Source organism: Malus domestica, chromosome 11 (assembly GCF_042453785.1).
Source record: "Malus domestica chromosome 11, GDT2T_hap1".
NCBI lineage: Eukaryota > Viridiplantae > Streptophyta > Magnoliopsida > Rosales > Rosaceae > Malus > Malus domestica.
Window position 1 is genome coordinate 3544283 of NC_091671.1, and position 24528 is coordinate 3568810.

The 24528-nt window shown below is 39.6% G+C and overlaps 1 protein-coding gene across 1 annotated transcript; it reads right to left on the minus strand.

Annotated features, from left to right (window-relative positions):
• Positions 1 to 2162: 2162 nt before the first annotated feature.
• LOC103422746 (proteasome activator subunit 4-like) lies at positions 2163 to 22893 on the minus strand. The gene is made up of 35 exons (XM_029088005.2): positions 22510 to 22893; positions 22145 to 22247; positions 21935 to 22047; positions 21338 to 21460; positions 20944 to 21045; positions 20690 to 20855; positions 20313 to 20429; positions 20134 to 20201; positions 19915 to 20016; positions 19610 to 19826; positions 19030 to 19263; positions 18817 to 18944; positions 18611 to 18728; positions 9987 to 10205; positions 9754 to 9909; positions 9558 to 9634; positions 9250 to 9458; positions 8833 to 9049; positions 8643 to 8722; positions 8433 to 8550; positions 8155 to 8325; positions 7584 to 7752; positions 7467 to 7510; positions 7316 to 7358; positions 7079 to 7224; positions 6735 to 6829; positions 5721 to 6619; positions 4675 to 4956; positions 4489 to 4584; positions 4165 to 4343; positions 3954 to 4035; positions 3548 to 3672; positions 2961 to 3053; positions 2517 to 2670; positions 2163 to 2430 (listed from the first exon to the last, which is right to left on the minus strand). The coding sequence occupies exons 1-35, from the start codon at positions 22668 to 22670 to the stop codon at positions 2389 to 2391; spliced, it is 5448 nt and encodes a 1815-aa protein (XP_028943838.1). The 5' UTR covers positions 22671 to 22893; the 3' UTR covers positions 2163 to 2388.
• Positions 22894 to 24528: the final 1635 nt, after the last annotated feature.

A 24528-nucleotide genomic window follows, 5' to 3' on the forward strand; every position in this document is an offset into this window, starting at 1 on the left:
AGCTTTTTCTTCAAGTGTAGCCGGTTCTCTGCACTCTTTGTCATATACTTGTCTTCCAATTTTTGCCACAACACACTTGCTAATGTCTCCTGCATCACAAAATACTTCTGAGTTTTTGCAAGGCACAACCGAATTGAAGAGCAAGCCCACAAATTTAATTTTTCCCATTCCGGCTTTGACATAGTTTCCGGCTTCTCTCCCAACGCGGCAAGTAGATCTTGTTGAGCCAACACATCTTTGACCTCACATTGCCACATCCCGAAGTTGTTTGTGCCATCAAACTTTTCCACTTCGAACTTTGCATTTTGCACCGTAGTTCTTGCAAACCCGGAGCTGCTTCCAAAAGGATTTTCATCTTGCCCGTCTGACATCTTTGGCAACTAGACAGTACCCAAGAGCAACCAGTGCTCTGATACCAATTGTTGTGCTAAGATAGCACCAAACCCGTTGGAACCAACTCAAGCTAACCCACAGGAAATTTATCAAATGAAATGCAAGAACAAAATATTAAAGACACCAAGATTTTAACGAGGTTCCTCAACAGTCAGTGTAACTGGAGTACGTCCTCGGAGCAGTAGGAGTTCACCCAATAATCCACTATCAACCAAATGGGAGTTTACAAAGTGTTGACAATCTCACAACCCAAAAGCCCAATACACCCAATAGCTCTCACACTCTAAAGAAACAAATAGAGAAAGAAATATCGTGATTAATTTCTTCTCTATACAAAGCTCAAAGCTATTACAACAATAACACTTTGATGGAGTGAGAACTATCCAATGAAAGGAACAACAACTCCTTCTCTCAAAATGGTACTGCAGCAGTACCTTCTTTCTCTCCCTCTCTTCTCTTCGGCTCACCAATTTTCTGCTCACTTAAAAAACTAAAGGGCAGCAACTTCCTTATCATAACATAGTCATTCATTCAAGTCACCCCGTGACTTCCCATGGACCAAGAAAACTTTAGACAAAGTGCTTTTCTTTTCCCCAAAACAAGGAAGAAACATCATAATGTTGTCCCTTTTGGTTTGTTTATTCTAAAGTATATGGCCACTTGGCCACATAATCCAACAAGGTCATTATATAAATTTATGGTAAAAGAAATATTAGCTAGTAAAGGAAAATTATAATTTACTGTAATTGCATGGTGGATCATGCGATATGAGAAAATGAAGAAGATGAATCATGCGAAAGTGCTTTTAGACCCTTAAGTCCTTATAGCTGCTTCTCACATCCTCCTCTTCGTTTCTATGACGGCCTCCTCTTCGACCTGCTTCTCCAAACCCTAGCTGCATCTCCCCCGAAACCCCTGTACACAATGCGATTGGGGATTTTTTTCTTTTTTTAATGGTTTTTAATCTTAATTTGTATTGTCAGGTGTGAACAACCTTCTTGGATGCTGGGGCAAATGCTAGCATGATTGGGTTTGCTGTCGGGTTCTACTCTGCTTATCTCATCGCCAATATGGTCGGTGTTGAGCACAATGACAACGATGAGCAGTAAGTGTGGTACTCACGGGCAGGAGGCGCCTCCATTCACCGTTGCTGGAGACACCACTGGTGAGTTCTGAGTAGGGGCAAGAAGATCACTCTTCACCTGAAGGAAGAAGAGCTACGTCTCGTGGATTTGATTAAGCACTCCGCGTTCATCAGTTACTCAATCTCACTCTGGATTTGAGAAGAATACCGTTGACGAGGAGATTTGAAGTCAAACATGAGGGATAAACAAGGAAAGAGGAAGAGGCGGTTGAAGACGTTGACGAAAAGAAGGAAACGAAGATCGAGGGCGATAGCTTAGTTTTCCGGTATGACCGACACACGATATAATACATCACGTGTCATTATACAAATGGTAAGATATGTCTATTAAAAAATTAATAACTTAAAAACTAAAATTTTCTACGACTTACATAAAAATACGTACTTACATAAAAATACGTGATGGACCAACCGTATTCTCGTCATAATCAAAACTTTCTCCCACACCCACAAACCCTTTTCCCGCTTGAGGAAGAAAACGGAGAGGAATATGAGGGTGGGAATTGTAAAACGGAGCAAAAATAATACAACTCAGATATCATCCCGTCGGATTTACAATTTGATGATTTAATGATTCCGATGGTCTCTATAGACTGAATTAAATTTCTCCGGCAGTGATAAACAATGACAATACAAGGCTTATTATATAGAATTTATGGTAAAAGAAATTATAAAAAAAAAATTGTTCACTGCTACCAGTCCTAAGCCCGGACAAAGGAGGAGAGAGGGCATCAGGTAGTCGAAGTCGACAGCCACCACTCCGTTTTTATATCGAATCCCTATGTTTGCTTACTTTCAATCAATTGCTGTACAACTACATGGTTTCTCTTTCCTATGAATTACATGGTGAATCATGCGAAATACGACGATGAAGACGACGTATCAGCCAGAACCTGCATATATGAATTGAAGAAAGTTAAGAAAACCCGAACACACCTCAAGTTGAATGTAAGGTTTAGATTGGCGGGCCAGCACACACCTCAAGTTGCTCTTCAGTAAATGAATCTTTCTGAATATTCCATGTATCAGCATGGGTACGTCGAAACTCTGCAACTGCTTTTGTAACCGTAGATTTCACCGGCGATGGCTCTCCACTAAAACGAGCAAGTAAAGTGACATGCTCCGGCAACCAACTGAGAAAACAGTGGAAAATGGAAATTGGTATGAGATAAGACATTCAAACATTCATCTCCCGGGATAATTAAGATCAAAGAAGTCATGAAATGCTCACTTCCTCCACAACAACATGCCAACATGAATAAATTTGAGCTTGTCATACTTGACAAGAAAGAAAGGGGTCAGTGTTCTTAAATACATTTGAGCTTGTCATAGTTAACGCTGCTAAAACCCAACCTATTAGTGCGATTGTTTGAGTAACCGTGAATAATTACAAGATCAGTTGCCTATATCGGACACGACATACCTGGGCATATCATAAGGGGCTGACAACACGGAAGCCACCAAAGCAAGTACAGCACCGTGAATAGAAGCTATGGACTGGCTTGAGCTCAATGTTCTGCATTTATAAACAATGAAAGCATATGAGTTCAGGATTAATATAAATTCTGAAATCATTTATGAGATGCTTAGTTGCGGTTGTGGACATAAATACATAAAAAATTGCCTCAAGTATGTATGACAGCATAACATTTATCAATGAATACGCGTAGTATTGTATATTAAAAATATGATGTGCACATTTGACTTCAAAAGAGCTTCTAACATGCTATTTGCACATCAAGAGTAGCTTCTTAGACTGCTGATGTATAAGTGTATGCAGGAATGTGGGTACCTACTTTGCAGTGCAAAGAAAATTTCCTTGTCTAAATCATTTTTAACCCATAAAGACGTTTTGTTTCCATAAAAACAACAAAAACTTGATGCGAGACCAGCAAATTGTATGAATGAACGCGTGAATGTGGAACATGGATAAACAATACAGATATTCGAATCCTTTTAAAGAAAGAACATAGTATAACCAAAAAGAACTTTCAAAAGCAAGGGGAGTACCTGCGCTTTCTCTTCCTCTGAAGAGTAGTAGCTTCGGTATAAGCTTTATCGCGAAAGTCTTTAGCAAGATCTTCATCCCCACCCTTCATTAGGCCTGCTAAAACTGCAGCAGCATGCTCTCTCACCTGAGATATAAATTATAAGTTAAAAATATAAAATCTACCTCACGTCGAATATCTAATACCTAAAAGAGTCAAGAGACTCTCAAAATATCAATGCATCAATGTTTAATGACCATCCTTAAGAAACACCTAAATTCAGTTTTCCTATGCTTTCCAGATCAGAAGCTTTAAAGTATGTGTGTTTATAGATCTACATTCTATATACGAAAGAAAATGTTCAAACGAAAGGAAACATTAAGTCATCGAATAATGAACTATGTTATTATCTTGAACTAGAAACTTGCCTCAACTTGGTTGTCTAAAAGTAGATTTTCAACAGTTCTCCAAATTTGCTGCTTCTCCGCACTTGAGAGGATGAAGGTGTGCCTGTTGTTTAAGAAAATACAAATAATAATAGTACTTTATTAGTCTGCATGCTAGAATCAACATCATATGTTCTGCAGACTGAAACCAGAGGCTCGTAACAGAACAGGAGATGTAAAACATGTATCATACCTATACATAAACGTTCGCAGATATGTAAGTGTTGCAGATCTAATTCGCCAGTTAGAGTCATTGGCAGAAGAAAGAATCACAGATACAGCCTCCTGGAGATGAGGTCCCCAGAAAATTCTCCACTTCAGCAATTCAAAAGCTGCTTTCGCTAAGGTTGACAGATCTTTACTTGAAGTTTCCTTTGGAAAAAGAAAAACACCAAAATCATTATTCAGATATAAAGATAATGTCTAGCGCCATTACATTACAATAGAACCATCCAGTAGATTGTTACAGATTACAATATCAAACCCCTCCTCAAAAGAGAACTTCAATTTCACATACCTGTAAGGATATAACAGGAGAAAGAAGTCCCACAATTACATCCAGAAGATATGAAACTCGGCCAGACTTCAAAGATGAGATGATAAAATGGAAAAGCTTCACAAGATATGAAAATTACAAATCGATCAGTCCAAAACTTTACAAGAATAAAAAGATACTAACAAATAAAATGTAAACAAATAGTACCGTCTCCATCCACTTGACAGCATCCTGTGAATCACCATTTGAATTCCCATTCTCAGAACTAATATTTGTTGTGGTATCCAAACTGTCAGACTGGGAAGTATTCTGAATACTCATCAGCACTTCAGATGCTCGCTCTTTCAGAAACTGAACCCAACTTTTCCCATCAAATTTGTTGGCAACATCTCTTTTTCCCCCCTCAAGTGAATGCTCATGATTAAATGACTCATAAAGCTGGATGTTAGAGCACACCACTGAAAGGGTAACACCTAAAGCTTCTCTTACCTATCCCATAGAAAATATTCCTCAGAACTTATATTTAAAATAAATGAAAAGGTTTGAAATCCCAATGAAAATGCATAACAGGGATAGAGAGAGAAAATAAAGGTTGTTTCTTTCTTTCAAACAATGATGGTATATTACGAGATCAAAAACAAAAGTTATTAGGACAATAACGACACACAAGAGAGATCATTTTGCAATAGTTTAGGTCGATGAGTAACATGGTATTTATACAACCTCCTACAACGATCACTATTCTTCATCGCAATGTCAGAATCTCTTACGCTCATGTATCTAATTGGACAAGACGAGAGAATGATGCATTTATAAACAGAAGTCGCGTGATAGTGCCATTCTAAAACGAATGAGTGATTAAAAGTAAATTTAATCAATCTTTTGAAGTATCACCATCCTAGAATTTTTTTATAATGAGAAAGTATCTGAAGACTACCTAGCCAATAATTTCTTATGAGAAAGCATCTGAAGACTACCTAGCCAATAATTTCTTATGAGAAAAGCACTGTTAAGTTCTCTCATAATATCTATTTATCCATTTGTTCTGCAAAATAAAAAGGATAGTGCTATTCACACACCCATTTTTACCTCCCATACCCTTGTTAATTTTTCGCCATTGACCTTCTTCAATTCATTCAATCATACAGTCAAAAATTGAGAGGGTGTATGAGAATTGAAAAGTAAAAATGGGTGTGTGGATAGCACTACCCAATAAAAACAGTAAAAGGCATGTACACAGTGAAAAGGCTTACTTGGGCAGATGAATGGCACATGCTACCAAGCAGCTCTTCCAGAAGTCTATGATGGAGCTGTACTTCAGTTAATGGCATTGTGTGTGGAGATAATTCTATAAGTGCAGCTGAAAGAAAAGCATAGCGCTTGGCAACTACAGTAGTGGTTACAGTTCCAGGTAAAGGTGTGGCCAAACAATCCAATACTGGTTGCCTCAAAAGAGGAACTCTTGTTCCATGCTTCCCTTTCCCAGTAACAGCGTAACGTATACAGGCTGCCCACTCAGGTATTGACTCTACTGATTGTGATAAGATAATATTCTGCAACTGGGTCAAAATCCAAGTATCCCATGCTACTAAAATACCGTCAACATCAGAATGCAATATTCCAGCCAATGCTTCAGCAGCAACACACTGCTTAGACCTCTCCTTGGCATTTGCAAACTCCTCTAATGAGCTTTTAAGTGCCAATAGAACAGGCATGCCACATTCCTGTATTAGCCGCTTGAAAATTCTCGCAAAGTTTGAGTAAAATGTGTCACTCCCTAATAAAGAGATCCAAGTAGGAGTGCGTGGCCATGAAGCGGTAAAATCAAAATAAAATCGGGTGATTGATTTGTCTGCGAGGCTCTGAAAAGAACTTCCATGATTGCCTCTGGAAGATGCGCTTTCAGTATCAGTAACAATATGAACATGAGAAAGACTGTTCAAGGTCTCATTGAAAAAACCATCTTCCTGAAATATTTGGGTTAATTCTCCTTCAAGGGATGACTTTCTACTTCCTTGCACATTCCCAGAGGGGAGAGTCTGTTCCCCAGCAGACAGTTTATAAGGTGATTCTTTTAACAGTGTATTTAGTGCGGAAATTGCAAGTATCCTTGTCTGAGGAAGCTGACTTTTTAAATTCTTTAAGAAGTGACCTGGAAAGGCAAAAATAAAGAATATAGAATTTCACTAAAAAAAGGTAACCTGACAAACAAGATTAGTGCAAAAAAGAAAAGGGTCAACCCATGAGAAACAAAATCATGAACCCACCGGCAGTTTCACTCAAAATTTTTGAGGAGGAAGTTGGGTCATTCCTAGATGACATAGCCAACAAGAGTAGAACCCTATTAGCCATCAGATTGTACCTGGAAAAATATAAAAGAAAAAGATTTTAACAATTAACCTTATGGATTTCAATGCCTACGCATTTAAAGCTTCAAGATATGTAAAGTTCGCTTCAAAGAGAAATCTTCACAAGACACCAACCGCTCAGGTATACTTTCTCAGTTTTAGTGTTCAAGGGATGCACCAGAAACTTCAAAGATTATAATAGGAGAAAGTCAAAACAGTTTTTTCGACCTAAAAGAAAAGGTACAATATATTTAGTTACTTACCTCCAATGCAAGCCAGTAGAATCAAAACTCATAGAAGTGATCTGAGAAACCAAATCTGCAAAATCTGGTGCTTCTGTATTATTGCCTGATGCCCTGAAAATGCTTCTAGATACTCCAGCAAAGTGAATGTTGTATTTGACAAAAAGCTGCTAGCACAAAAATTATTTTGTTTATGACAAGCACAAAGATAATTTCAGACAACATGAAAATCACATGAATAGCTTTATCAACTTTTACCTCATTGATTGCTTTCTGGGATTTCAGTGATTCATGATGAGAGCTTCAAGAAGAAGAAAGACGTATCAGAATTCAGTCTATAACTTCATGAAGAGCAATGCCAAACCCAACTGGCAACAGATATTGCTACATGCATGAAAATTAGCATTACCTTGAAAGAATTCCAAGAATACACGAAGAGAACGCCTTTGGGTCCTGGAATGACAGAAACATATCAGAAAATCTCATTTTCCAAAATCAGTTGGAGCAATTTGTGTTGAACGACTACCATTGTCAAATGCTTGAGAACTGTCTGTGTGGCAAGGACTGCACATGATCCTAGCACTGCATATTCTGGTGACTTGGGGTTCCGTAAGTTCTCTGTTAGAGAAAGGACGCACTTTGAAATCATAGATGGCCATCTCTTTATCATCTTTAAAAGAGATTTCCCAGCAAGTCTGGACACCATGTAAAAAATTTAAATAAGATATGGTAACGCGGAATTGCAACATTGGAAACCACTAAGAATCATTGAATAAAAAGTCAGGTAATATTTACTAGTTTGAATAAGTGGTAAAAACTAAAACAAGATAACAATGAAGCAAAAGAAAAGGGAATACTTATTCTCCACTTGCAAAGAAACCAAGACAAAAGTTGACACGTGATCACATCAATTTCATTCTATTTTTATACTTGTTGCTTGTATAAGTACGCTGATTTGATATCAGATACAGATGCAGACATAGTAGGGTCCATTTTCTTAAGAAACTATATACGGATAACCTGATGTGCATTTTGAGTGAACAGTGTTTTTGCTACAGCTTCATTATAAACTAAGGTCAAGAAGATTAGAGACTCACAAACGAACAGTTTCGTAGCTATGCAATGAGAGATTTAGAAGATTATCCACCAAAAGATTCACATGGTCTGGTGGACCAAAATTCCCATTAGTACGGTATATATGATAAGATGATTGTGATGATCTCCATGTACTGTGCATAAATGCCTTGTCAATGAGTGCCCACCGCGGCCTGGCACAGAATAACATAATCAGGGTCGAATTGTAAGATAGATATGAATATTCAATGTGACAAAAAGGAGATTCTTTTTGGATAATAAGATCCAGCAAAACTCTAACCTTCTCTTCCCCTTCGAATGAGCATAATTTATAAAGTTTACTGAAGGTTCTACAATGGCAGCAGATTCTAGTTTCCATGCCTGCCGGTGATTTGACCACTCATCATACTCCAAACTTCCTGCATATAAGGTAAAGAAATTGATGATGAGAAAGAGCATACCCCAAAAGAAGGGGTCCGGATGAGTATTGTCTAGAGTCAATGTCGATTACCATAGTTTCCTAAAGCATCCATAATTCGAATAATGAGTATCAACAGGATGCTATCATCTGATTTCTTCTCTAGTATGTATCTGCACAATGCACAAAGATAAAAAAAAATAAAAAATAAAAAGATTCAGTAAATCAATCTGCACAGAAGAAATGGATGATATCCATAGGAACATTCCAATGTAGACATTACTTGCAGGCTGCATGTATAATGTCAGCAGCTTTTTCCCGCAATTTAGTGGTACCAACAGTTGAACCTGTTGCTCCGGCTATTAGAAAAGCAGCATGATTTGGATGTTCAACAGTCCCATTCCTTGAGGATGGGGCGAAGTCAGGCAAGCAAGACAAAACACCTTGCAATGAAGAATCTATACGCAGAAGAGTCACTTTCAAGTGCTCTTTCTCATCTCCTGGGTTGAAAATGGCATGTATTAGACAATATAGCTTCACTTCCATGCATATAAAAAGGCACTCACATACAAATATATGTGCATGCCATACATCGTTGCATATCAGTTAGATTACTACATACACTAGATCTCACTCCAGATAACAATATCTCCCTTCACTACTATATCTTCCCAAGGAATAACACCATAAAACAAATTACCTGGATCTGAGTGGATTTTAGTTTCACATATTCTTGAAAGATCATCTAAAGCCATCCGAAAATGAAGGTCCAAAAGTTCATTTGCAAATTCAACTTCTTCAACACTTGGGATATGCCACTTGGGGACCGCCAATGGTTTATCATTAGAATAATCTTTGATGCTGATCCATTCCTCTAATGCAGCAGCATTTGGATGATGCAAAACACACCTAGAAGAAAAATATATATTTTATTTTTTTCCTTTGGCAGACAGATTTCAAGTGTATAATCACAGAGAAAAATGAAGCTAGCAAGAAAAGTTAATATACTTGTACTGATCAATAGGATAATAAAGAACCAGGCTTCCAAGGAGAGATCGAAGAAGATGATCACCAGCTCCATTGACCTGTCAAAAAAAAAATCATTCAGATCATTGAACAATGCCAGAGAGCATCACATTTTGAGACAAATGTAAAGGAAGAAACTGCTGATCGTGAGGAACAATAGCCATCAAAGTTACAAGACCTTCCAAGATGGGGACTCAAAAGCAGAAAGTATCGCCTCTTTGAAGTCATCCTTGTAGCGCAGAAGCACAGGACCTCCATAACTTATGGCAACTGATAATACTTTTAATTGATAGTCGATTGCTGTTTCAAGAGCTGGAGAAATTGTTGGCTTAACCTGGAATGAAAATAACTCATAATAAAAACCTTGAAGCACAGAAGCATACAGCTTAAACCATTCACAACAGAAAGTACCTTAGTTGAAACTGAAGCGCCACATATTCCTCTACCTCCAAATCCTGTAGCTGGTGTTCCTTCCAAAGAAGAAATAACAGACAATAAAATTGGCTTGACAAGTTGAGTAACTGCTTCTTCTGGGTTGGAATGAACACATGCGCAACAAAGCAGTCCAACCTCTGCAATTGCCCCTGGAAGAATATTTGTCTTCACAAACTTGGAGATCTTCTTCAAAGCCTGCCAGTGATTTGAGGAGAGTTTACAACATGTCGTGATGAAAAGTTAACCAACAACAACAACAACAACAAAGCCTTTTCCCACTAAGTGGGGTCGGCTATATGAATCCTAGAACGCCATTGCGCTCGGTTTTGTGTCATGTCCTCCGTTAGATCCAAGTACTCTAAGTCTTTTCTTAGAGTCTCTTCCAAAGTTTTCCTAGGTCTTCCTCTACCCCTTCGGCCCTGAACCTCTGTCCCGTAGTCACATCTTCGAACCGGAGCGTCATTCGGCCTTCTTTGCACATGTCCAAATCACCGGAGCCGATTTTCTCTCATCTTTCCTACAATTTCGGCTACTCCTACTTTACCTCGGATATCCTCATTCCCAATCTTATCCTTTCTCGTGTGCCCACACATCCCACGAAGCATCCTCATCTCCGCTACACCCATTTTGTGTACGTGTTGATGCTTCACCGCCCAACATTCTGTGTCATACAACATCGCTGGCCTTATTGCCGTCCTATAAAATTTTCCCTTGAGCTTCAGTGGCCTACGACGGTCACACAACACGCCGGATGCATTCTTACACTTCATCCATCCAGCTCGTATTCTATGGTTGAGATCTCCATCTAATTCTCCGTTCTCTTGCAAGATAGATCCTAGGTAGCGAAAACGGTCACTTTTTGTGATCTTCGCTAGATTGCTCCGGTCATTAGTGTGGATAAGTATATAAATGGATAGAGATAGGAAAGCAAACACAAGATGTACGTGGTTCACCCAGATTGGCTACGTCCACGGAATAGAAGAGTTCTCATTAATTGTGAAGGGTTTACACAAGTACATAGGTTCAAGCTCTCCTTTAGTGAGTACAAGTGAATGATTTAGTACAAATGACATTAGGAAATATTGTGGGAGAATGATCTCATAATCACGAAACTTCTAAGTATCGGAGTGTGGTGTCGTCTTGACTTGCCTTATCTGTCTCATAGGTAGATGTGGCATCTTCTCTGGAAGTACTCTTCCTCCATCCAGGGGTGGTATCTTTAACTGGTGGAGATGCACAAGGTAATGTATCAATTTCACTTGAAGCTTACTTGTAGTTTCAGGCTTGGTCAAGCGCGATACAAACCATGTAGTAAGAGTCCCCCAAGTCGCCGAGCTAGGGGGTCTGCTGAAAGAGGTGACAGACAAGGTAAGCAATCAGAGCTCCGACTGATTGTTCACCTTCTCCCCATCTTGCAGCAGCATGAAGGATAAAGAGAAGAAAAATGAGAAGAGATGATATGAGATACTTTTGCTTTTGAAGAAGTAACTTTCCACAGGCTTATTCTTGAACTGAGCTGGAGGGTTTTCTGGTTTCCTCCAGAGTATAAGGCCGACTGAAGAATTTGAGGGTCAAAACAAGTCCATCAAATCTAGAGTACGTTCCACCCTGCTGATATGGGATACTTTTGCTTTTGACAGAGTAATGGATGTATCGGCACGTGTGCTGTTACGCTTGTCTCCACATGCTTCCTTGTATCCTTCGCACTTGCCCTATCTATTCCTCAAGCAGATGCGGAATCTTCCCTGGAAACATAAGATGTTGAAGATGAGTACTCGAGAGCAATGCCAGGTAAGTAATCAGGTAAGGGGTTCCAGGCAGTCAGTTCCTGGCTGGAAGCTTGATTCCAAGTGCTGACTGCTCTCTTTCTCCTTGTCTTGCAGGTAAAAACAAGGCCAAAGGAAAAGACAGGGAAAAAGCATGATATGGGATACTCTTGCTTTTAACCCTGATGATATGAGATATTCTTGCTCTAGTATAGCTTGTTTGCAGAGGTATTATCGGGGGGAAAGAAAGCTGAATATTTCGAAAGGCTTCGTTGGGAGTGCCCTCTCAGATATGATGAAGGGTTGAGCATTTTTGCAGGTCTACCTGTCTGTTGGGGATGGAGGTCGACATATATAGGAGTCTCCCTAACAAGTAGTAATGTTATTCCTTTACCCTGCTTGGTCATAGCACGGTAGTGGGAGCTGCCAGTTTCACATGTTTTAACTCTGTCAGAGCACTTTGAAAAAGTGGTCTGTGGTATCTGGCTCTCGAGATTCGAAGAACGATGCCTCTTCGATTTTTGAGAAAGCAATCATGCTGGGGGTCTGGCTCTCGAGATTCGGAGAGCAGTGTCTCTTCGATTTTTGAGAAAGTAATCATGTTGGGAGTCTGGCTCTCGAGATTCGGAGGGCGGTGCCTCTTCGATTTTGGAGCAAGCAATCTTGTTGGGAGTGTTGTCTCGAATGTGAGTAAAGGTTGGGCATGTTTGTTAGTCTACCTTGCCACGAAGCACAAAGGTTGACACACAGGGACTTTCCAATTATCCAGCAATGGTACTGTTCCTTTACCCTCTCTCCGATTTTGAGAAAGTAGTCATGTTGGGAGTCTGGCTCTCGAGGTTCGGAGGACGGTGTCTCTTCGATTTTGGAGCAAGCAATCTTGTTGGGAGTGTTTTCTCGAATGTGAGTAAAGGTTGGGCATGTTTGCTAGTCTACCTTGCCACGAAGCACAGAGGTTGACAAACAGGGACTTTCCAATTATCCAGCAGTGGTATTGTTCCTTTACCCTTGTGGGTAATAATATGGTAGCTAGAACTTCAAAATTTATGTGTCTAAACTTTGTTAGTGCTGTTTCTTTGCTATTCTTTTACCTTTCTTGGTCAGAGCGATGTAGTGGGAGCTGCAAGCTTCACGTGCTCAACTTTGGCAGAGAACTTTGGCAAAGTTATCTGTGGTACCCATGAGCTATTGTTGCGTGTGGGAAGTGGGTGATTGAACAGTAAGATTCATGTGCTTTCTACTTCACCAGAAGTCTTCGACAGAATGCCCATAATTTCTGCAAAGCTGAGTGTGCGTGTGACAGGTGCTGACAAGGCTAGAAAAGTAGGTGCCTCTTCGATTTCTGAGATCGGCCCTCGTGGTCTCTGAGCAGCCCAGCTTTTGAGAAAGCGAGCGCCTCTTCGATTGATTCGGAGAACGATGCCTCATCGATTTTTGAGAAAGCAATCATGCTGGGGGTCTGGCTCTCGAAGATTCGGGGAGCAGTGTCTCTTCGATTTTTGAGAAAGTAATCATGTTGGGAGTCTGGCTCTCGAGATTCGGAGGGCGGTGCCTCTTCGATTTTGGAGCAAGCAATCTTGTTGGGAGTGTTTTCTCGAATGTGAGTAAAGGTTGGGCATGTTTGCTAGTCTACCTTGCCATGAAGCACAGAGGTTGACACACAGGGACTTTCCAATTATCCAGCAATGGTACTGTTCCTTTACCCTCTCTTCGATTTTTAAGAAAGTAGTCATGTTGAGAGTCTGGCTCTCGAGATTCGGAGGACGGTGCCTCTTCGATTTTGGAGCAAGAAATCTTATTGGGAGTGTTTTCTCGAATGTGAGTAAAGGTTGGGCATGTTTGCTAGTCTACCTTGCCACGAAGCACAGAGGTTGACACACAAGGACTTTCCAATTATCCAGCAGTGGTACTGTTCCTTTACCCTTGTGGGTAATAATATGGTAGCTAGACCTTCAAAATTTATGGGTCTAAACTTTGTTAGTGCTGTTTCTTTGCTATTCTTTTACTCTTCTTGGTCAGAGCGATGTAGTAGGAGTTGCAAGCTTCACGTGCTCAACTTTGGCAGAGAACTTTGGCAAAGTTATCTGTGGTACCCATGAGCTATTGTTGCGTGTGGGAAGTGAGTGATTGAACAGTAAGATTCATGTGTTTTCTACTTCCCCAGAAGTCTTCGACAGAATGCCCATAATTTTCGCAAAGCTGAGTGTGCGTGTGACAGGTGCTGACAAGGCTGGAAAAGTAGGTGCCTCTTCGATTTCTGAGATCGGCCCTCGTGGTCTCTAGGGAGCCCAGCTTTTGAGAAAGCGAGCGCCTCTTCGATTTCTGAGATCAGCCTTCGAGGTCTTTGAGCAGCCCAACTTTTGAGAAAGCAAACGCCTCTTCGATTTCTGAGATCAACCCTCGTGATCTCTAAGCAGCCTAGCTTTTGAGAAAGCAAACGCCTCTTCGATTTCTGAGCAGGCGCCTCTTCGATTTCTGAAGCTCCGTCGAGTGCAGATTTTTATAGGGGCTGGCATTAAGTTCCAAAGCACACTTGAATCTCCACCAGTAGAAGCTTCATTCTTGCACTTCTAAGATCTTGATTTGTCCGACCTCTTCTCTCTTCAACACCTTTGAAAATGTCTGGCCCCTCCGACCGTCGTTTTGACTTGAACCTTGTTGAAGAGGCAGCCCCGCCTTCTCCAGACAACATATGGCGCCCATCCTTCGTCTCCCCTACTGGTCCTCTTACCGTTGGGGATTCCATGATGAAGAATGATATGACCGCTGCGGTGGTGGCCAGGAACCTTCTCACTCCCAAAGATAACAGACTACTTTCCAAACGGTCTGATGAGTTAGCTGTTAAGGATTCGCTGGCTCTCAGTGTTCAGTGTGCAGGTTCTGTGTCTAATATGGCCCAACGCCTATTTGCTCGAACCCGCCAAGTTGAATCATTGGCGGCTGAAGTGATGAGTCTCAAACAGGAGATTAGAGGGCTCAAGCATGAGAATAAACAGTTGCACCGGCTCGCACATGACTATGCTACAAACATGAAGAGGAAGCTTGACCAGATGAAGGAAACTGATGGTCAGGTTTTACTTGATCATCAGAGATTTGTGGGTTTGTTCCAAAGGCATTTATTGCCTTCGTCTTCTGGGGCTGTACCGCGTAATGAAGCTCCAAATGATCAACCTCTGATACCTCCTCCTTCTAGGGTTCTGTCCAGTACTGAGGCTCCAAATGATCCCCCTCCGGTGCCTTCTCTTTCTGGGGCTCTACCGACTGCTGAGACTTCTCCTAAGCAACCTTTGTGAAGGCTCCCTCTTGTGTGTTTATTTTGACTCATGTATATGTACATATTTGTAGCTTATCGGGGATATCAATAAATAAGCTTTCCTTCATTTCAACGTATTGTGTTAGATACACCAAAGCCTTCTTCGCTAAGTTCTTTGAATTTTCTTTTGTTGAAGCTTGTATGTTGAAACTTTCTGAGTGGAGCATGTAGGTTGGGGTAGTGTTCCCTTAATTTTCCGAGTGAGGAAAACTTCTCGGTTGGAGACTTGGAAAATCCAAGTCACTGAGTGGGATCGGCTATATGAATCTTAGAACGCCATTGTGCTCGATCATGTGTCATGTCCTTCGTTAGATCCAAGTACTCTAAGTCTTTTCTTAGAGTCTCTTCCAAAGTTTTCCTAGGTCTTCCTCTACCCCTTCGGCCCTGAACCTCTGTCCCATAGTCGCATCTTCTAATCGGAGCGTCAGTAGGCCTTCTTTGCACATGTCCAAACCACCGTAACCGATTTTCTCTCATCTTTCCTTCAATTTCGGCTACTCCTACTTTACCCCGGATATCCTCATTCCTAATCTTATCCTTTCTCGTGTGCCCACACATCCAACGAAGCATCCTCATCTCCGCTACACCCATTTTGTGTACGTGTTGATGTTTCACCGCCCAACATTCTGTGCCATACAGCATCGCCGGCCTTATTGCCGTCCTATAAAATTTTCCCTTGAGCTTCAGTGGCATACGGCGGTCACATAACACGCCGGATGCACTCTTCCACTTCATCCATCCAGCTTGTATTCTATGGTTGAGATCTCCGTCTAATTCTCCGTTCTTTTGCAAGATAGATCCTAGGTAACGAAAACGGTCGCTCTTTGGTATTTCTTGATCTCCGATCCTCACCCCTAACTCGTTTTGGCCTCCATTTGCACTGAACTTGCACTCCATATATTCTGTCTTTGATCGGCTTAGGCGAAGACCTTTAGATTCCAACACTTCTCTCCAAAGGTTAAGCTTTGCATTTACCCCTTCCTGAGTTTCATCTATCAACACTATATCGTCTGCGAAAAGCATACACCAAGGAATATCATCTTGAATATGTCCTGTTAACTCATCCATTACCAACGCAAAAAGGTAAGGACTTAAGGATGAGCCTTGATGTAATCCTACAGTTATGGGAAAGCTTTCGGTTTGTCCTTCATGAGTTCTTACGGCAGTCTTTGCTCCTTCATACATATCCTTTATAGCTTGGATATATGCTACTCGTACTCCTTTCTTCTCTAAAATCCTCCAAAGAATGTCTCTTGGGACCCTATCATACGCTTTTTCCAAATCTATAAAGACCATGTGTAAATCCTTTTTCCCATCTCTATATCTTTCCATCAATCTTCGTAAGAGATAGATTGCCTCCATGGTTGAGCGCCCTGGCATGAACCCGAATTGGTTGTCCGAAACCCGTGTCTCTTGCCTCAATCTATGCTCAATGACTCTCTCCCAGAGCTTCATTGTATGACTCATTAGCTTAATACCCCTATAGTTCATGCAATTTTGTACGTCGCCCTTATTCTTGTAGATAGGCACCAAAGTGCTCGTTCGCCACTCATTTGGCATCTTCTTCGTTTTCAAAATCCTATTGAAAAGGTCAGTGAGCCATGTTATACCTGTCTCTCCCAAAAGTTTCCACACTTCGATTGGTATATCGTCTGGGCCTATTGCTTTTTTATGCTTCATCTTCTTCAAAGCTACAACCACTTCTTCCTTCCGGATTCGACGATAAAAAGAGTAGTTTCTACACTCTTCTGAGTTACTCAACTCCCCTAAAGAAGCACTCATTTCATGTCCTTCATTGAAGAGATTATGAAAATAACCTCTCCATCTGTCTTTAACCGCGTTCTCTGTAGCAAGAACCTTTCCATCCTCATCCTTGATGCACCTCACTTGGTTTAGGTCCCTTGTCTTCTTTTCCCTTGCTCTAGATAGTTTATAGATATCCAACTCTCCTTCTTTGGTATCTAGTCGTTTATACATATCGTCGTAAGCCGCTAACTTAGCTTCTCTGACAGCTTTCTTCGCCTCTTGCTTCGCTTTTCTATACCTTTCACCATTTTCATCGGTCCTCTCCTTGTATAAGGCTTTACAACATTCCTTCTTAGCCTTCACCTTTGTTTGTACCTCCTCATTCCACCACCAAGATTCCTTTTGGTGTGGGGCAAAGCCCTTGGACTCTCCTAATACCTCTTTTGCTACTTTTCGGATACAACTAGCCATAGAATCCCACATTTGGCTAGCTTCCCCCTCTCTATCCCACACACATTGGGTGATTACCTTCTCTTTGAAAATGGCTTGTTTTTCTTCTTTTAGATTCCACCATCTAGTCCTTGGGCACTTCCAAGTCTTGTTCTTTTGTCTTACTCTTTTGATATGTACATCCATCACCAACAAGCGATGTTGATTAGCCACGCTCTCTCCTGGTATAACTTTGCAATCCTTACAAGTTATACGATCCCCTTTCCTCATTAGAAGAAAATCTATTTGTGTTTTTGACAACCCACTCTTGTAGGTGATCACATGTTCTTCTCTCTTCTTAAAGAAGGTGTTGGCTAAGAAGAGATCATATGCCATTGCAAAATCCAAGATAGCTTCCCCATCCTCGTTTCTCTCCCCAAAACCATGGCCACCATGAAAACCTCCATAGTTGCCTGGCTCCCTGCCCACGTGTCCATTTAAATCTCCTCCTATAAATAACTTCTCCGTCTGAGCAATTCCTTGCACCAAGTCTCCAAGATCTTCCCAAAATTTCTCCTTCGAACTCGTATCCAACCCTACTTGAGGTGCGTACGCACTAATCACATTGATAAGTTCTTGTCCTATTACAATCTTGATTGCCATGATTCTATCTCCTACCCTCTTGACATCTACAACATCTTGTACCAAGGTCTTATCCACGATGATGCCAACACCGTTTCTCGTTCTATTTGTGCCCGAATACCAAAGTTTAAACCCTGAGTTTTCTAGATCCTTTGCCTTACTACCAACCCACTTAGTTTCTTGTAGGCACATAATATTTATCCTTCTCCTCACCATAACTTCCACTACTTCCATAGATTTTCCCGTTAAGGTTCCTATATTCCACGTTCCTAAACGCATTTTGCTCTCTTGAACTCTACCCTTCTGTCCTAGCTTCTTCACCCTCCCCCGTCTAATAGGATCAAAGTACTTCTTTTGTGTGTCCCGGGTAAAGTTGATAGGAGCATATGCTCCCAAACAACTTTGAGTGGAGTCGTTCGAAAAGAAGTTTTTATGGCCCCCTTGCTCATTTAACACTGCATCCGGGTGCCGATGGAGATACAGCGACCCTTGCTCACTTATCACTGTGCTCGGGCCACACAGCGCGCCACTTACGGGTGACGCCCTAGCTTTAGCGCGATTTTGTTCTGGATTCATTTTCATAAGGATTCGACGTGATCATGGAGTGCCGGCTGTCGACTACCTGACGCCCTCCCCCTCCTCCTTTATCTGATGAAAAGTTAACCATTAAAAAAAATTGATTATTATGTCAAAACTAGAGAAACCTGATTATAGAGAGGTTGTGAAAGTCTCCCGAGCAAGATTTCAAGCATGCAATAGTAGTAAGGACCATCCTCAACTAGAAAAGTTCCTGACGCTGCCGATGAATGTAGGCCTTCATTCCTGCAGCAGCACTAACCAATTACTCTGACTATAAATAAGTAATAAACTATACAAGTGAAGAAACAGACAACTGAATGTCATTACTTACGTAACACTGCTTGGTTCCAGGTGTAAGAGTAAGGAAAATAGGCGACACAAGAACTCATCTAACCATTCAGAAAACCGAATCATTGGCATGACAGATAGCTCATGAATATTATCATCCAATGAAGACATCTGCGAACATAAGTGAATTAGTAAGACTGTATATGCACAACCTACAGGCATATTATCAATGTTTGTTAGGGGATTGTGTGCTTACATTGGAAAATATAGAGCCAATTAATTGCATTGTTGCCAAGGTTTTTGGAGGATCATTGGCATCCATACCAAGTAATGCATTGGATAGTGAAACCATCAAAAGCTCAATGAATTCATCACTATTACCAGGATCAACTGATTTTACTGCAGAATCTGATAGGGACGTGAGGAACAATGAACGCCCAACAAATGCTACCGACGTCACTGCAATCTGCAACTGGTGGGTGGCAGTCATCTGACTAGACAAAAAAAGTTGGTAAAGGAGAAGTTAATTCAATGAAAGAACACCACTTACAGGAGAACACATTTCCTATTGTATCCTATAAAGTGCATGCAGTTATAGGAACACTATGTTTTGTAAGGCTCTATGTTGAGTAGAAGCCTTCATAAAGGACAATCAAGAAAACATTTTCTAGAAATAGTTTTCCCAACATTTACCAGAAAGAAGAAAATAAATTCAAAATAAAATTTTTTCCAATAAACTTTTCCAGCAGCAATATTCCCTAAAATTCAATTCGAAGCCACATATTGTCTGCATTCAGTAGTTCTAGAATAAAGACAAAAAACTCAATATGACCGACCGTCTCCAAGGCCATTTGGAAGCGAGATGCGACAAAAGGAAGGACCAGAGTAGGCTCCACATAAGACAAAATCGAAGTTGCAGCAGCAACTGTTTCAGAAAGATGTTCATTCTTGCTATATTGACCACGATCAATTAACTTGAGCACCACCCTGACAAAGAAATTCCTTTCTGATCTTCCTAGGTACTGTTCATCATGTCTATCTTTATCAATGCTCCTGTAATAAGAGTAATTTAGTGGAAAGAGGACAAAATAGGCCCAAGCATACAAAGAAAATATGTCATATCATGTAGACAGATTCTTACAGTTGTTCATGCTGTAAGCGTTTCCGGAATGAAATAACCAAATAGAGCAAAAAGCGTTCTAATGCATAAGTCCAGCGACCACCATTAGAAGGATGGTAATATCTACAAAAAATGAACACCAGTAAAAACTCGATAACAAATACTCAGAACAAGCGACATGCTATTAAACAACATAACAGAGAAAAAGAGAATTAAAACTGAGTATTTGAGTATACAGACTGTTCTAAGAGGTTGACCAATTTTTCAAAATGCTCCTGTGCTGAGCTACCTGGCCTTAGCAAATAGACCTGCAATTTCAGTCATAATATCTCTCACTCTACTATCAAGGAAGCATTTATATAGGGACAAAAATCATTTACAATGCAAAATGTTGCACATAGCACATAAATTATACTCACAATGGACTTTGCGATGGCCTTTGCTGGGGTAACTGTCTTATTGGAGAACAAGAATCTTGTGTATCTTGGAACATCCACAGAAAATGGATATGATCCACTTCCATTTGCCACAGGAACCTTAAAATAAAAGATAAAATATTGAAACTTTTATTATATTCAATACACTTCTAACAAATTTACCACCATTACAAGCCAAGTCACAGTATAATTATCAATAGTAGTATAGCATACATCAGTCAAGATTTAGTTGTACTTCAATTACAACAAGCTTTGGAAAATAGAAATCACGTTCAGCGACAAAATTCAAACATCAAGGAAAATGCAAGTAACCTAACTCTACACAAATTCAAGCTCCCTTGATGGGCTTACTCACTCACCTCAAACATATTTAAGTATCTGGTGAAAAGTGCGGGCAAGTAACACTCCCAATCAATCAACTTGTAGTTCTTTACAACACGAGCAATAACAGCTGCCCATTGACTGTTCCAAAATTGGCAATTGGGTATCGAGTCCCAGAGGTGGAAAAACTCTTTAATCCAATCACTGTAAAACCAAGAATACAAGGTGACTTCCCCGATAATCATGTTGAAAACCATAAAGAACAAGAATATGAGATACATGTGCTCCTTACTGTGAAAAGAAGTCCTGGTTGTCCAAGTTTGTAGGAAGAAACAGTCTAACAAACCCGGAACCCTCGAAGGATGAATTATGCCAGGGATTTTCCAATAAAGATCTGCACAGTTTGTTTCATTAAACAAATAGAAACAACAATGAGGGAATGAATGGAACAATTGTAATCACCTATTCTGTGGTTCTATTTAAAAGTGAATGTGCACACACGTGTGTATCTATCTATATAAATGAAAACATAAACAAAAAAGAAACTGAAAAAAATAAACGCAAATGTGACTTGGATCATGCGGTATTTTAATCCTTTTTGACTGATGAAATGTCAATAGTGTGTCAAACATCCTAGAGATCATGCACCCCAGTCCAACAAGGGAAAAGGGCCTCAAAGTACTTACCTAAACTCGGACCATATCTCAAAGGCAGAACCTGGTGGGAAGAACTTCCGGCAAGACCGAACAAGAGAAGTTGTAGCCTCAAAATGTCGTTGTCTCAATCTCCAGCCTTCTGGACCTGTACTCCTGTAACATGTATCAATATATGAAGTTCTTCAAAAGCGGTCTATGCTATACCAATTTAAATGAGAAGTTGGTTTCATGGCAGAAAGGTAGTAATCAAGCCAAATATTTCAAAAGAAACAATATCATGAACTGTACAGCTTTATTAAAACCATATCCAAGTTAAACACCGCATAAAATTAAGCATTTGAAGTCAGATTGGTTATCATCTTCCTTCAAGTCATTGGCTTCATTATTTAAGAACACCTTTTCTTTCAAATCCATAGTTTGATTGCATTCACAAGGAATCATGAACTTATGTACATAAATTTGTCCTGTTTAGAAAAAGATGGTCGTATCTTAAATATTTTCTACATGCCAAGGTTGCACCCCTTTGGCAGCTATAATAAATTTACTTATGACTACAGAACAAGTAATAAATTAATTAACAATGAAAGAAAAAGGCAGTACGTTTGAAGGTGAATATATAAGACTCACCTAGTGAAATGTGTATGGATCAATGTTTCGTACAAAGGCCGCCATTTTAATTTCAAAGACAACTTCTTTCGATGCTTATTGAGTAGTTTGACTAGGATGTTTCCCCATCTAACCTATCAATACAAATCGAACCCACATTTAAGAAATACTGATGACAAGCATGTCAACGAAAAATGAATTAAAGGAAAAATCAGCTATGCAAAGTATTACCTGGGCATAAAGCTTATTTTGCGATACATAAAACAATTCCAATCCAAATTCAACAAGAACAGTTACATCTTCCAAGGATACTTCACTTTTCGCCTTGACGAAACTGCATCACAAATTACACATCCAACTTCAATATGGTTGAAGTACAGCAACACTAACACATTCATTGCTTCCAAAGCTCGAGTATATTATTGAAATGATGAACACAAGTAATTCGGATTGCAAATTTAACAAAAACCCAGTTCCAATGGCAGAATTTAACACAAACCCAATTCCAAAATAACAAAATATTGAGAAACCCAATAAATTGAACAAAAATGGAGAGGACAAATAGTGAATTGAGAAAGTGAATTGGGTGAGCTCACAGGTCGATAACAGAAACCCATTTGAGAGTGGCATAGACTGATTCAGGATCGTCTGGTTTGTACGAGTTCTTGACGGAGGAGACGACCCAAGAGAATGACTCCTTCTCCTTCTTCGACTCCTCGGCAACCGGAGGCGGCAGCCATGCATTGTAGAGGTGCATAGTTTGCAGGATTTGCTCTGTGAATTGGTGATCGGGAAGAGAAAGGGAATGGATTTAGGAGTGAGTTTGTAGGGATTTATAGTGAAAGCATTCGAAGACTTTGGGTTCAGCCTGCCTTTCTGAACAAGAAAGTTGGGAAATTGGAAGAGACAGTTGAGGGAGACGGATTGGGGTTTTCTTTCTGCCTTGTGGAAAGATCAAGGAGGGGAGTGACTGACTGGCTACCGGGGACTGGTTTTTTTGTTCACTTTTATTGACTTCGTGCTTTGGTAAATATTTTCCATCCATAGTTTTATAGTTTTATATCGTTGAAATTTGCATAACTTCTAACTTTATCACTTGAGATGTGAAATTAATAAAATATACACCGTCAATCATTTTAGTCATTCCGTGAAAAATTTCTGATGAACAGTGACCAAAATGATAAAAACACCTTAATTTAATCAACAATGGTCCAAATTGATCCGACAAAAATTAAGGATACTTTTGTCTTCTTCTTCTTATTTAACAAAATTAACAAAATGATCGATAGTGGACAAATTTAAAACTAATTCTATCGATTTTAAATTTCGAATACTAGAGTGAAGAGTTACCAATCACGAAGACTATTTTAGGAAAAAAAAAACATTTGCTTTATAAAGTTTCTAAGTACCTAAATCTCATCACTAAGTCCCATCCGAACGCACAAATATTTTGATTTAGACTTGGACGAGATTTGTGTTTTCTAAAAGGGCAACCTAAATCTCCGAAGGAATACTAACAACGGTTCATTTTCCACTAAAAAGTTATTACATTGCTCAATATTCCAACTATATATGATAGAATATTCACCTTTTTGTAATAATTTTAAAAGAACCAGCTATATTTAAAATATTAAATAATGGACCGTATATGGATGCAAGAAAGGTAATATTCTAATCTCCGACTTTTGAGACATTTTATGACTCAAATTTTGGTCATTGGGCATATTGAACGGTTCATTTCGATTCAAATAATTAACGGCTCATTTCGAAGTACTTTTAAAAGATTAAAAGTGCATTTGATGAAATTGATTCTGGCATCAAAAGCACTTTTAGTTTTTTTTTTTTTTTTTTTTTTGGAAAAAAAACACACCAGATACATGCTTCTTATAGGAAGCACATAAGTGTTTTTCCAGAATTACTTGAATTTTTACTAAATATTGATTTAAAAACATTTTCATTAAAAACGTTTTCAGTTATTCTAAACCATTTTCTAACAAGCCCCAAGACTCATGGGAATCTAGAGTTAAAAAGAGATGATATTGATTTGTAATAGTAACGCATATGCTTGCTCAACAAGTTTTTGTCCTCTTAATCTATTGGGGCAATTTTTTCTTATCGAGAATATTCTTGCTCATAGTGTTCAAAAGAAGTGACATGGATTGTATAAACGTCATCTCACATATGCTTGCGCAATAAGTTTTCATCTGTTTTGTTTTTCTAGGGGCAATTAGTCTTTGCTGAAAATACTTTTGCTCACTACGATTGAGTGATGATGAGTGAGACATGATCTAACTGTTACACGAAATTTAAAAATAAAATGATAAAATTACCACTCAAATCAAATACAACGTCTAGACTTTACTACCCAATTTTGATATTTAAACTCATTTGATGACGGATAATATGGTAGTAATTTTTGTACCGCTTAAGAGTTTTGGGCAAAAATGTTTTCTTCCGTTGTTCGTATGATGCAAGCATAAATGCTATTGGCATAAAGTGTGTTTAGCTGACTATATGGACGGTGGATTTCAATGGCCAACTTGCATGCCACGCTCAAGGTAATAAAAATAACGGCCTGGATTTAATTTATCAATACATTTGTGAACCCATTAAAC

Bases quoted from the DNA above. Each gene is read 5' to 3' on its own strand.
- LOC103422746 (XM_029088005.2), bottom strand. From the start codon at position 22,670: ATGCACCTCTACAATGCATGGCTGCCGCCTCCGGTTGCCGAGGAGTCG. The intron at 21,046-21,337 runs GTAAGTACTTTG...CAAACTGTGCAG, and splicing joins GAGATATGGTCCGAGTTTAG to ATCTTTATTGGAAAATCCCT. The intron at 20,017-20,133 runs GTCTGTATACTC...CATTTTTTGTAG, and splicing joins TTGGTCAACCTCTTAGAACA to ATATTACCATCCTTCTAATG.